The following is a 13122-nucleotide window of genomic DNA, read 5'->3' as shown; positions in this document are numbered from 1 at the left end:
TTTAGTGTAAGAGCTGTTTGAAAAGACAGCTTGAAGTGTCAGCCTGTTTGGTGGGATGGAGTTTTGGCTTTGCATGGTGACATCACCCTGCTGTAAATGAGTTAATAGACCAATAAGAAAGAGAGTTCCAAACCTATCTACCAACAACAGCAAATGTTGAGGTAAAACATTAAGCTCAGGCACAATTTAAAAGAAAGAAAAATACAATAAGAAAGCTTATTCAGAATAAGAAGGGCTCTATGTAGAACCCTTCTTGCCTTCCAAAACAATCATCAAAGTACACTTTCTTCCAAAAGAGTGTACTGTATACTGTAGGCCACAACATGGTGATATATTATTCAAGTCCCATAATAATGGAGGCTCCATAAAATGTTAAGATTGTAGGCATATTGTATTACTGTTTTCAAGACTGAGAGTAGAGCAGCTTAACCACTCTAAACAGACAGTGTGTTCATCCCAAATGGCATTCTATTCACTATATAGAGCATTACTTTTGACAACAGCGATAAGGGTCCAGGTCAGATGTAGTGTAATATATTGGAAATAGGGTGCCATTTGGGACTTAGGCGGTAATGCTCTGCTGGTTCTGAACAACAATAGCTTTTAGGCTACATGCAGTCAAGCTTTTTCCCATTAACCTCTCAGATAATTTGAGGGCATCTACTGTAGCTAGCTTTTCCTTTCGAAAGCCCACCCGTATAAAAAAACTATTTTGTGCACAAAGCAATAGAGGGTAAAAGTGTAATAAGATGTTACACGACTTCACTATCTTAAGGAAAAACAGTTAGTAAAACTAACGACTAGTAGTCTATGCAGCATGTTATGTAGCATGTTCTCCACATTACATTACCCCACAGTATCTCTCTGGATTCATCCCAAGTGTCACCCTATTCCCTTTAGTGCATTACTTCTGACCAGAGCCGTAGGCAGGCTCTGGTCAGAAGTAGTGCACTATAAAGGGAATAGGGTGCCATTCGGGACATACACTATGTACTTCATTGCCTCAGTCCTTTGTAGCCAGAGTAGATGTAAGTGAACACATTTAGCCAGCTGCAACTAGCTGGGTGCCTCTGTAAGCTGTTTAACAAATTAAGGCGTGTGTGTCTGATGCTACATGCCTTTAAGCTGTTAGTGTATGACACAATTCCATCGAGACGCAGGCAGCCTGGCGGCCATGGAATCGCATCAAAGACTTCTCGGGCAAGCAATTGACAGAGGAATTACTTTTGGTCTGCATCTGAGAGAAAAGAGGCCATTACTGAGGCACACAATGAAATGAGCTCGGCACAGAGGGAGAATGCTAAATAGACCACTAAAGTGACAAAGCACATAGGCTTACACACAGCAGCCCAGCACTGTGGGCTACTGCCTACACAAACAAGACCCCCTGTGCACTAATATACCCAATCCAAATAGTTAGATTCCCTCCATGCATAATATTGTAGCATAGAAACTCAGTTACACACACTTACTGTACCTGTGGCTTCCCCCCACACACACATACACACCCCCCCCCCCCACACACACACACACATACCCCCTCTAGACACACACGTACACACAGACACCACCAACATATTTTCACTTTAGTTTGAGGGAGGACATAAGCCAGCTTCCAGTGACAGTCTTATAAAAGTCTATAAAACCCTCTTCAAGCTGACACACAGCACTTTAACACATTGTCCATCACATGTGGCTATGAGAGGAAGGCATTTGGATGAAAAGTGTTGAACTGCACTTTCAATTCCAACTACGGTCGCAGTCAATTTCATGAACTGCCATATCCCTAGTGTGCAGTTGGGTAAAGCGTATCAAGAACAGGCTGCAGTTGCAGCCTACCACACAGCATGAACACTGTTAAAATGAAGCGCTTCGTAACACCAAAACAAGTGGCAACTGAGCTGTAATCGATGCGAAGGAGCCGAAACCTTAACTTCGCTGGAGTATTGAAACACATTACCCTGAGATGTTTTGAAACATTACTTGGTGTGACTTAACACCACTTAATCAAGTGTTCTGCAACACCTGTTTTGGTGTTTCGAGTTCGGTTAGATACTTCCTCTTTTGGTGTCGTTTCCTCTCTCTGAAGCTCCTAAACATTATTATGGGGTTTCAAGTCCTGTCGAGGACATTATCTGATCCCTTCTTTTGGAATATTTTAATGTTTAACATTGATTTATGCATCTGATCATTTGCCCGTTTAACCCATTTTGGCAGGCACATGTCTCGATCTCCCAGGAGCAACTGCAGGTTTTCCAGAAACATGGCAGGATACGGTATTAGCCTCCAACATCACAAGCTAGAAATGTGGGAATGGGTCGTCTCATCGTTGAACTTAATTTTGCCTGACGGTTTTCAAATCTGTTCATCATGAGCAATTATGCCTCATGGTCACAACGAGTTGCTAAATACTAATATAGAGGTATACTTTTCTTTCTTCAAGCATGCATGCAACATTGTGTAAAATAACAATGAAGTCTGAACATTTTGAATTACCTACAGTCCTCGAAAAACAGAGCCACAGGGCAAAATAGGAAGTGCAAGGATATTAAAAACAGACTTCCAATGAGTTCAATAACTTCATTTTCTCTATCTTTGGTTATTCTCATAAAATATAGTTAGAATTAGAATTCCACAACAAACATTTCTTCATAGACCCTTATCATTAATCAATATTTCAGGTAGAAACCGTTTGCATTTCTCAGTCTCACACAGTCTGCTAAAAATATATATTTATGTTTGTTTTGATGCTGCATTTTACATACACTGAAACTCAAAGTGTTTTCAAACCTTCTCTTAAAAACACTAATATTCAGATTGAAGAACCACTTTGGGTGTTTCAGAATAATGCTATTCCATTTTTTTTAAAAACACTTTCTGTGCATCGTAACACTTACATTCGGTTTACATTCAAACACCTTCCAAAAACAAGATCTCCGCACTAGTTTCATGGTTTCATGCAACACAAACAACATTACACAATCCCAGTGTTTTGAGTATTTATATTTTGACAGTGAAGCCACTGTTACCGCCAGTGTTGCTTGATCAATTTCTCAATTTACAAACCAACACACGATTTCAGCCTTACAGACTATGGCCATGTCTACAGACTATGGTCATGTCTTATTTCAATATCAATGAGCAGAGGTGTATGTGAAATGAATGTGAAATGAATACCATTATTTTGGAATATGAGCCAAATCAAAGAAGAAACTCCCAATGGACTAAATAGACTATCTAGAACACAGGCAGGCCAGCTTTAGTTTAATAAACCTGTGACAAATAAATTAAATACTAGAATTGAGGGACATGATACAAAAAAATCTAATATTAGGCCTCTCATATCTCTCGTGCGCTCCCTGTTTGATTTTCCCACGCTCTGGCATGTCACTTCCTGGTTCAACACCGTGGACAGCTCCGCCGTCTCTCACATTTTTTCACCAATCGCTATTCTGAGGCTCGAGGCAGGGGAGCAAAGTTTTGGCAAAATCTGAGTAACCGGTGCAGCTTTCCGTAAACCAACGTCTTCCTTCGCAAATGTTTATCAGAACCCGTAGTGGTGATTAGAGGACGAAAGGGAGGACGAAAGAGGGAGAGCAGAAACACGGAGACCAAGAGGAGCCGAGATTTTTTATTTTTTTTTAATATGCGAAGAGACTGTGATTCCGCACAGATTTATCGCTTTCTACTTTTTGTTTGCTGAGTGATAAACAGACGTCGAGCGACCTCAGCGCTAGGAGGGAGCGGAGAGGACTGCCGTGCGGGGGACGCAAAGGAACCGATCTGCATGTGAGAGCATTGGTACATTCCACACACCGGAGGCAAGAGATGCAGCCCTCGAGCAAGATCCTGAGTCTTATCGTCCTCGTCTTGATGGGCACAGAACTCACCCAAGTAGGTTTAAACACACGCCATTTTCCCCTCTGTATTAGAGCTACAGCGTGGCGGGCGGTTAATTGGTCCGATAAAAGATTAAGAGGCTACCCAGTGCCTGCTCGCTAGACAGAGCTCCGGTAAATCATACAGTTTCCGCATTTAAACAGATTAACGGGTGGGATTACATGGCGATGATGTGGATACATTGTGCTACACCGGCGCAGATAGCGCCAGAAGCGCCCAATGAATGTCACACAGCCTGACCCTACCGGGGCTCTCTGTTTAACGCGCAGGGATACAGAGATATACAAAATCCCAAACGCACAAATGTGTGTCAATATAAAAATATATTACACACGTATAAATAATGAGCAAATGTAATAAATGAATGACAAATATACCCATCCAAATAATCAATGTGCGGGTTAGGGTTATGTCAGAATGTTTTTAATTCCAAATCGAATCTTTGTGCTTTGTCTGCTAGATGTATCGTTATTCTGTATGTGTCGTTTTTTTTTGGAGTCAAAGATGATTGCATATCAAGTAGCACGGCACAGCTGGTCCTTTGAAGATGCCCAAACGAGCAGTAAGAATTTGACTTCTGATAGGAATAGGGAGGTCTTCATTCTAATTTTATTTGTCTGGTATAAACCATTACACAACAAATTGATCCAATCACCAAAAATGTATCCAAGGCTGCAATGTGATGGAAGAATGTTGTCAAGTGTTGTTCTCCGTCTGAACCACCCACACAGCACTTCTGGGAGATGCTTATGGTGGTGCTGTCCATGGTGCTGATGGTTGGTTTATTGTTGTGAGGAAGTTGCCTTTAACTCACATTGTGCACATTTTACTCTATAGTTTAAAGTAAATTCCCATTTTTTTTGCACACATGTTTACATATAGGGTTACACAGATATTCTAGCAATTATTTATGTTTCCCAAAACTACACGTGTGTATGTTCCCAGAGACCTACAGACAAACAAATAATGGCTCTAAATAGTACCAGATTGGGGTTATTTGGCTTGTAAGCATAGTGGAACCCTTTTTGGTGCTATATAGAATACTTTTTTAAAGGTTCTATAATGAAGAACCATGCTCATGGGGTTCTAAATGGAACCCGTATGACACTATAAAACACCCTTTCCTAAGGTTCTATAAAGAACCATTAAAAAAGTTCTTTATAGAACTAAAAAAGAGCTCCGCTATGGTTACAATCATTTTTGGGGCTATATATAACACTTTTTTATGGTCGTTTTTAGAACCTTTATAAATAACTGTTTATTTTATGGAGAAGGGTTCTATAAATAACCGATATCAATCTGAAAGGTTCTGTGTTGCTGTAAATTCATAGGTGTTGAGTTGAATCAAGTGAGCTACCTCTGGAACAGCTGGGAGTCCATGAGGAGAGAATAGAGGAACTCTGACTGATTTAGTCAAACATTTTCAATTGACGCTAGGCCATGCAAAATCTTTCACAAGATATGCCACTGCCCATAATCATATAGAGGAGCATAACACAACACGTTAGATAAACTAGAAGGACACTCTCACTCACGGTTGCACAAAAAGAGCCCCAAAATATCTTAATGAGCCACCTCCCCTACATTTTAAGTATCACTAAAAGAGCAAAGAACCCTTATGTGAACTGTAAAGAACCATTGAAGAGCTCAAAGGGTTCTTGAGTAATTATCGTTCCACATAGAACCAGCACCCTTCCCAAAGAACTCTTGAGGAACCCTAATACATTTTTTTTGTCTGTACACAGTCCTATCTCCCTAGGCATGAACAAGTTGACAAGCAGAATGGACATTAGTTCAACATAATCATCCTGTCAACATGAATACATTATGTGGACATCTATTTGGCAATGCACAAACATAGACCACACAATATTCTACCAAATTGTAACCTTATTTTAATTAAAATTCAACCACAGGCCTCAACATTTAATTAATTTCAGATTGGATTAATGTTAGGGACAGATCGGAATTTACTAGGCAGGGACTGGTCTGCCTCAAGGTGTCATTAAAAAAAATACACCCCCTCTACCCTAAGTAAAATATATTTTCACTTGACCCTTGTACTATAAAATATATTGAACACCCTCCACCCTCATAGAATTAACTCAAAATAATGTGTTTACGACCACAAATAACAATAACTGTAGGGATCCTGTGTTTAGAAACGTGGATATCGACTTTGCCACTTCAGCATTCTTTTGTGGTACTGTCGATTCCACGGAGGGCTACGGGCCAGAAGGTTGAGGGTTCGCCAACCACCACAGACAAGTTAACTCTCCCTGCCTGAGTGATTACACTACGGTCAGAGTTGGCTGCAGACACTATCAGCTAGGAGGAAATCACATTTTCAACATTTTGAGGCAATATTTATAATTATATAAAATGTATGCAACATATTTTCCACCAACAGGTTTCTGTGCTAATGCACCACACAACTAATAAACATAGCATACCGACATTGGGCAATTCAATATCATGGTTTGCATTTTCAACACCACAATAAATAGATTATGTCAATCTGGACAAACAGAAAATACATCCCTACCTTCTAGGCTTACCCAGTATCAAAGCCTTGGCTTGACAATGTCCGAATGTCATTCAGCTTTTTGGTATTCTGTATTAGGTGTCTCTTTCCATTCATCAACCAGCTGCTGCACAGTTTGGATTGATTGATTTTATTTGTCAGTTAAAATAAAACTTATACAGTTGAAGTTGGAAGCTTACATACACTTAGGTTGGAGTCATTAGAACTCATTTTTCAACCACTCCACAAATTTCTTGTTAACAAACTGTAGTTTTGGCAAGTCGGTTAGGACATCTACTTTGTGCATAACAAGTCATTTTCCTAACAATTGTTTACATACAGATCATTTCACTTATAATTCACTGTATCACAATTCCAGTGGGTCAGAAGTTTACATACACCAAGTTGACTGTGCCTTTAAACAGCTTGGAAAATTCCAGAAAATTATGTCATGGCTTTAGAAGCGTCTGATAGGCTAATTGGCATCATTTGAGTCAATTGGAAGTGTACCTGTGGATGTATTTTAAGGCCTACCTTCACACTCAGTGCCTCTTTCCTTGATATCATGGGAACATCAGAAGAAATCTACCAAAAATAAACCACAAATTAAATTTGACTTTTCTAAGTTGATCTAAGTCTTAAGGAATTATATTGAGCCATTACATCACTTCCTGTTTCACTAGGATATAAAGATGAGGTAACACACATGCAATATCCCACTGTCATCCAACACCATGAAGAAAACAAAAGAACTGGCAGTTCAAAAGAGACAAATGATTGTAGACCTTCATAAATCTGTTAATGGCTTACAAGAAGATCCACAAACGATTGAATATACCACTGAGCACTGTCAGGGCAATTGCTAAAAAATTAAAAAGATATGGAACAGTTGAAAACCTCAGGGGTAGAGGATGCAAATGCATTTTGCCCCCAGGATAGGGAGGAGGATGGTGAGAGAAGCAACAAAATCCCCAATAATCATTTGTGGTTTAATTTTTGGTATGTACAATAATCTTTAATGGTGCCATTAATTGTGAAACCTTGATTTGGAGAACATTGACTTTTAAATAAATCAAAAAATGATTTTGGTTGGTTCCATTGAAACATGACTAAAGTATCGTATTTCTCACATGTTGGTATTTTGAGTTTATCTCTATAATTATATTGTTTATATTTGTTTAAGCATTATTTGTGCATTGCCAATCAGGGGTGCTAGTAATTTTGGAGATCACTGTCAAAAGTTTGGACACACCTACTCATTCAAGGGTTTTTCTTTATTTTTACTAAATTGTATAATAACAGTGAAGACATCAATACTATAAAATAACACATGGAATCATGTAGTAACTAAAAAGTGTTAAACAAATCAAAATATATTTTATATTTGAGATTCTTCAAAGTAGCCACCCTTTGCCTTAATGACAGCTTTACACACGCTTGACATTTTCTCACCCAGCTTCACCTGGAGTGCTTTTCCAACAGTCTTGAAGGAGTTCCCACATATGCTGAATACTTGTTGACTGCTTTTCCTACACTCTGCGGTCCAACTCATCCCAAACCATCTCAATTGGGTTGAGGTCAGGAGATTGTGGAGGCCAGGTCATCTGATGCAGCACTCCATCACTCTCCTTTTTGTTTAAATAGACCTTACACAGTCTGGAGGTGTGTTGGGTAATTGTCCTATTGAAAAACAAATGATAGTCCCACTAAGCGCAAACCGTATAGGATGGCGTATTGCTGCAGATTGCTGTGGTAGCCATGCTGGTTAAGTGTGCCTTGAATTCTAAATAAATCACTGACAGTGTTACCATGAAAGCACCCTCACAACATCACACCTCCTCCTCCATGCTTCACTGTGGGAACCACATGCAGAGGACATCCGTTCACTCACTCTGCGTCTCACAAAGACAGGGCGGTTGGAACCAAAAATCTGTACTCATCAGATCTGTGGACAAATTTCCACTGGTCTAATGTCCATTGCTCGTGTTACTTTGCCCAAGCAAATCTCTTCTTCGTATTGGTGACCTTCAGTAGTGGTGTCTTTGCATCCATTCGACCATGAAGGACTCACACAGATTCACACAGTCTCCTCTTCAACAGTTGATTTTGAGATGTGTCGGTTACTTGAACTCTGAAGCATTTATTTGGGCTGCAATTTCTGAGGTGCATTTAATTCTAATACATCTGGGTCTTCCTTTCCTCTGGCGGTCCTCATGAGAGCCAGTTTCATCATAGCACTTGATGGTTTTTGCAACTGCGCTTGAAGAAACTTTAAAGGTTATAGAAATGTTCCTCATTGACTGACCTTCACGTCTTAAAGTAACAATGGACTGTCATTTCTCCTTGCTTATTTGACCTGTTCTTGCCATAATATGGACTATGTATTTTACCAAATAGGGCTATCATCTGTATTCCACTGTTACCTTTATACAACACACTTGATTGTCTCAAACACATTAAGAAGGAAATAAATTCCACAAATTAACTTTTAAAAAGGCACACCTGTTAATTGAAATGAATTCCAGGTGGCAACCTCATGAAGCTGGTTGAAAGAATGCTAAGAGTGTGCAAAGCTGTCATCAAGGCAAAGGGTGGCTACTTTGAAGAATCTCAAATATAAAATATAACTTTTTTGGTTACTACATGATTCCATATGTGTCATTTCATCATTTTGATGTCTTCACTATTATTCTGCAATGTAGAAAATAGTACAAATAAAGAAAAACCTTGGAATGAGTAGGTGTGTCCAAACTTTTGACTGTTACTGTATATATAAAAATGTTGATAAATACTTTGCTGAGGGAAAATATACTTGATACGATTTTGATATGTTGTTGTCTCACCTAGCTATCTTAAGATGGATGCACTAATTGTAAACCACTCTGGATAAGATCGTCTGGTAAATGACTAAAATGTCTATTTTTTTTTGTAAAAATTGCAAAGCCTGCTGAGTATTATTCTAATGAGCTCTGTCCTGAAACAAGGCCATTAATAGTACCCCAGTGTGCTTTGTTGTTGATTTTGGTATGTTCATTTTCACATATACATTTACATTTTGGTCATTTAGCAGACACTCCTATCTGGAGTGACTTGCTCGACTAAGGTAGAATAACAACAACATATCACAGTTATAACAAGAAACATTTTTGCAACCGTTACTTCCAAATGTATTTTTGTATTTGAGTATGTATTTTAATAAAATAGATAAGAAAAACAGGTGTTTTGTAGTTTATTTTGATACACTGATCACTGTACTTTCTGTCTGAATTGTGTCCTGTTTTGACAATCCTTTTGCATTACACACATACCCACAAAATAAATTGAGTTCTTCAAAGTTTCTTTGGGAAGGGTGATGGTTCTATGTGGAACCATAATGACTCAAATATCCCTTTGAGCTCTTCAATTGTTATTTACAGTTCACAAAATGGTTCTTTGCTCTTTCAGTGATAATTCAAATGGAGGGGAGGTGGCTCATTAAGATATTTTGGTGTGTGGTTTGTGTGGTCATTCCAGTTCAATAAAAGGGGTTGTGTTATGCAAGTGCATATTATGTCTATGGTTAGTGGTAGGGTTGTGTGAAACTCTCATGTATGGGCTTCTGTCAATTGAGAATGGTTTGTTTTAAATGTATTTCTTAATGCTCTCCTCGGGGATCCCCAGCTGTTCCAGAGCTAGCTCTCTTGATTCAACTTGTCAATTAACACAATAACACCAATGGAATTTTAACAATATGAGATGGCTGACCAGAATTTAAAAAACATGTATGGTTCTTCAAAAGGATCTACAGAGAACGTTTCAGGTTGAGAAATGTAAATAAGTACCGCCTTGTAACCAACGTCAGAGAAGGCGTGTTTGGAGAGGGGCATGGTTTATATAGCTAGGAGCTACTCTACTGGTGCCAACATTTGACTGTAGTGTCTCTGCAAATAGTGCACCATTAAAAGTTTACCCAGCTCATCTATGGAAAAGATACGTATCATCTGTGTCTGGTGTTAGCTAGTTACTGGCTAGCTAGGTGTTCAGCTAGCTAGGTCTTCAGCCAGCATGGAACAAAAGTGGGAAGGGTTGTTCAAAACTCTGACTCAGTTGTCAAGTCAACACATCAATCAGTGTTGCTGTGATAACATCACAAGAGACATGCCAAATGGGATATACAGTGCCTTTGAGAAGCATTCAGACCCCTTGACTTTCTCCCAATTATGTTATATTACAGCCTTATTCTGAAATTGATTGAATCTCAACTTAATACACAATTTTGACAAAGCAAAAACAGGTTTAGACATTGTTGCTAATTTATTAAAAATACAAAACTGAAATATCAAATTTACATAATTATTCAGACTTTTTACTCAGTACTTTGTTGACGCACCTTTGGCAGTGATTACAGCATCAAGTCTTCTTGGGTATGACAAGCTTGGCACACCTGTATTTAGGGAGTTTCTCCCATTCTCTGCAGGCACTGTCAGGTCGCTTGGGGAGCATTGCTACACAGGTTTTTTCAGGTCTCCCCAGAGATGTTTGATCGGGAGACTTGTCCGGAAGTCAATCCTGCGTTGTCTTGGCTGTGTGCTTAGGGTGATTGTCCTGTTGGATGGTGAACCTTCACCCCAGTCTGAGGTCCTGAGCACTCTGGAGCAGGTTTTCATCATGGATCCCTCTGTGCTTTGTTCCATTAATCTTTTCCTCGATCCTGACTAGTCGCCTAGTCCCTGCTGCTGAAAAACATCCTCACATAATGATGCTTTAGCCACTGTGCTTCACCATAGGGATGGTGCCAGGTTTCCTCCATACGTAACGCTTGTCATTCATTGTTTTCATCAGACCAAAGAATCTTGTTTCTTATGGTCTGAGAATCTTTCAGTGCCATTTGGCAACCTCCAAGCGGGATGTCATGTGCCTTTCACTGAGGAGTGGCTTCCATCTGGTTACTGTACCATAAAGGCCTGATTGGTGGAATGCTGCAGAGATGCTTCTCCTTCTGGAAGGTTCTCCCATCTCCACAGAGGAACTCTAGAGCTCTGTCAGAGTGACCGTCAGGATTTTGGTCTCCTCCCTGACCAAGGCCTTTCACCCCTGATTGCTCAGTATGGTCTGGCGGCCAGCTCTAGGAAGAGTCTTGGTGGTTCCGAACATCTTCCATTTAAGAATGATGGAAGCCACTGTGTTCTTGGGGACATTCAATGCTGCAGAAATGTTTTGGTACCCTTCCCCAGATCTGTGCGTCAATGCAATCCTGTTTAGGAGCTCTATGGACAATTGCTCTGACATGCACTGTCAAAAGTGGGACCATATATAGACAGGTGTGTGTCTTTCCAAATCATGTCCAATCAATTTAATTTACCGCAGGTGGACTCCAATAACTGGACTCCAATCTCAAGGATGATCAATGGAAACTGGAAGCACCTGAGCTCAATTTCAAGTCTCATAGCATAGGGTCTGAATACTTATGTAACTAAGGTATTTTTTTCCTTTTTTAATACATTTGCTAACATTTCTAAAAGCCTGTTTTCATTTTGTCATTATGGAGTATTCTGTGTAGATTGGTGAGGAATTTGTAGTGTAATAAAATGTGGAAGAAGTCAACGGGTCCGAATAATTTCCGAAGTTACTGTGTAAATACCTGACCTCATTTAAGAAATTTTGATGTTGTATGAGTTTCTTTGTGTATCACCAAATTAGCTTGAGATGATTTTACTGCAACACTGCTCACTGCATCCAAGTTGCTTGACATAGTTGTTTAAATGCGCTGTTAGTCAGGGCGAGATCATAAATTTAAGCTCCCTGCCCACTCAGCCTGTCTCATTAAATAGTACCCGCAAACACCAGTCTCAACGTCAACAGTTGGAGGCGACTCCGGGATGCTGGCCTTCTAGGTAAAGTTGCAAAGAAAAAGACATATCTCAGACTGGCCAATAAAAAGAAAATATAGGCAAAAGAACACAGAGACTGGATAGAGGAACTCTGCCTAGAAGGCCAGCATCTCGGTGTCGCCTCTTCACTGTTGACGCTGAGACTGGTGTTTTGCGAGTACTATTTAATGAAGCTGCCAGTTGAGGACTTGTGATGCGTCTGTTTCTCAAACTAGACACTCTAATGTACTTGTCCTCTTGCTCAGTTGTGCACCGGGCCTCCCACTCCCCTTTCTATTCTGGTTAGAGCCAGTTTGCGTTGTTCTGTGAAGGGAGTAGTACACAGCGTTGTACGAGATCTTCAGTTTCTTGGCAATTTCTCGCATGGAATAGCCTTAATTTCTCAGAACAAGAATAGACTGATGAGTTTCAGAAGAAAGTTCTTTGTTTCTAGCCATTTTGAGCCTGTAATTGGACCCACAAATGCTGATGCTCCAGATACTAGTCTAAAGAAGGCCAGTTTTATTGCTTCTTTAATTAGAACAGTTTTCAGCTGTGCTAACATAATTGCAAAAGGGTTTTCTAATGATCCATTAGCCTTTTAAAATGATAAACTTGGATACGCTAACACAACGTGCCATTGGAACACAGTAGTGATGGTTGTTGATAATGTACCTCTGTAAGCCTATATACATATTCCATTAAAAATCTGCCATTTCCAGCTACAATAGTAATTTACAGCATTAACAATGTCTACGCTGTATTTCTGATCAATTTGATGTTATTTTAATGGAGAAAAAAGTGTGCTTTTGAATGTTAGTGTAGCTGTTGCCAGAGAATTGACTGTTC

General features: G+C 39.6%; 1 protein-coding gene across 1 annotated transcript in view; it reads left to right on the top strand.

The window, feature by feature from the left end:
• The first annotated feature begins 3409 nt into the window (after positions 1 to 3409).
• The window catches only part of LOC135544552 (noelin-like), a 54874-nt gene continuing 45161 nt past the window's right edge, over positions 3410 to 13122 (top strand). The window contains exon 1 of the mRNA XM_064972248.1: positions 3410 to 3894. Coding sequence (XP_064828320.1) covers positions 3829 to 3894 — 66 coding nt within the window. The 5' untranslated portion in view covers positions 3410 to 3828. The remainder of the gene's footprint in view (positions 3895 to 13122) is intronic.

This window comes from Oncorhynchus masou, chromosome 8, assembly GCF_036934945.1.
Source record: "Oncorhynchus masou masou isolate Uvic2021 chromosome 8, UVic_Omas_1.1, whole genome shotgun sequence".
NCBI lineage: Eukaryota > Metazoa > Chordata > Actinopteri > Salmoniformes > Salmonidae > Oncorhynchus > Oncorhynchus masou.
Note: the sequence above shows the minus strand (reverse complement) of the source record. Positions and strands in the feature narration are given on the sequence as shown.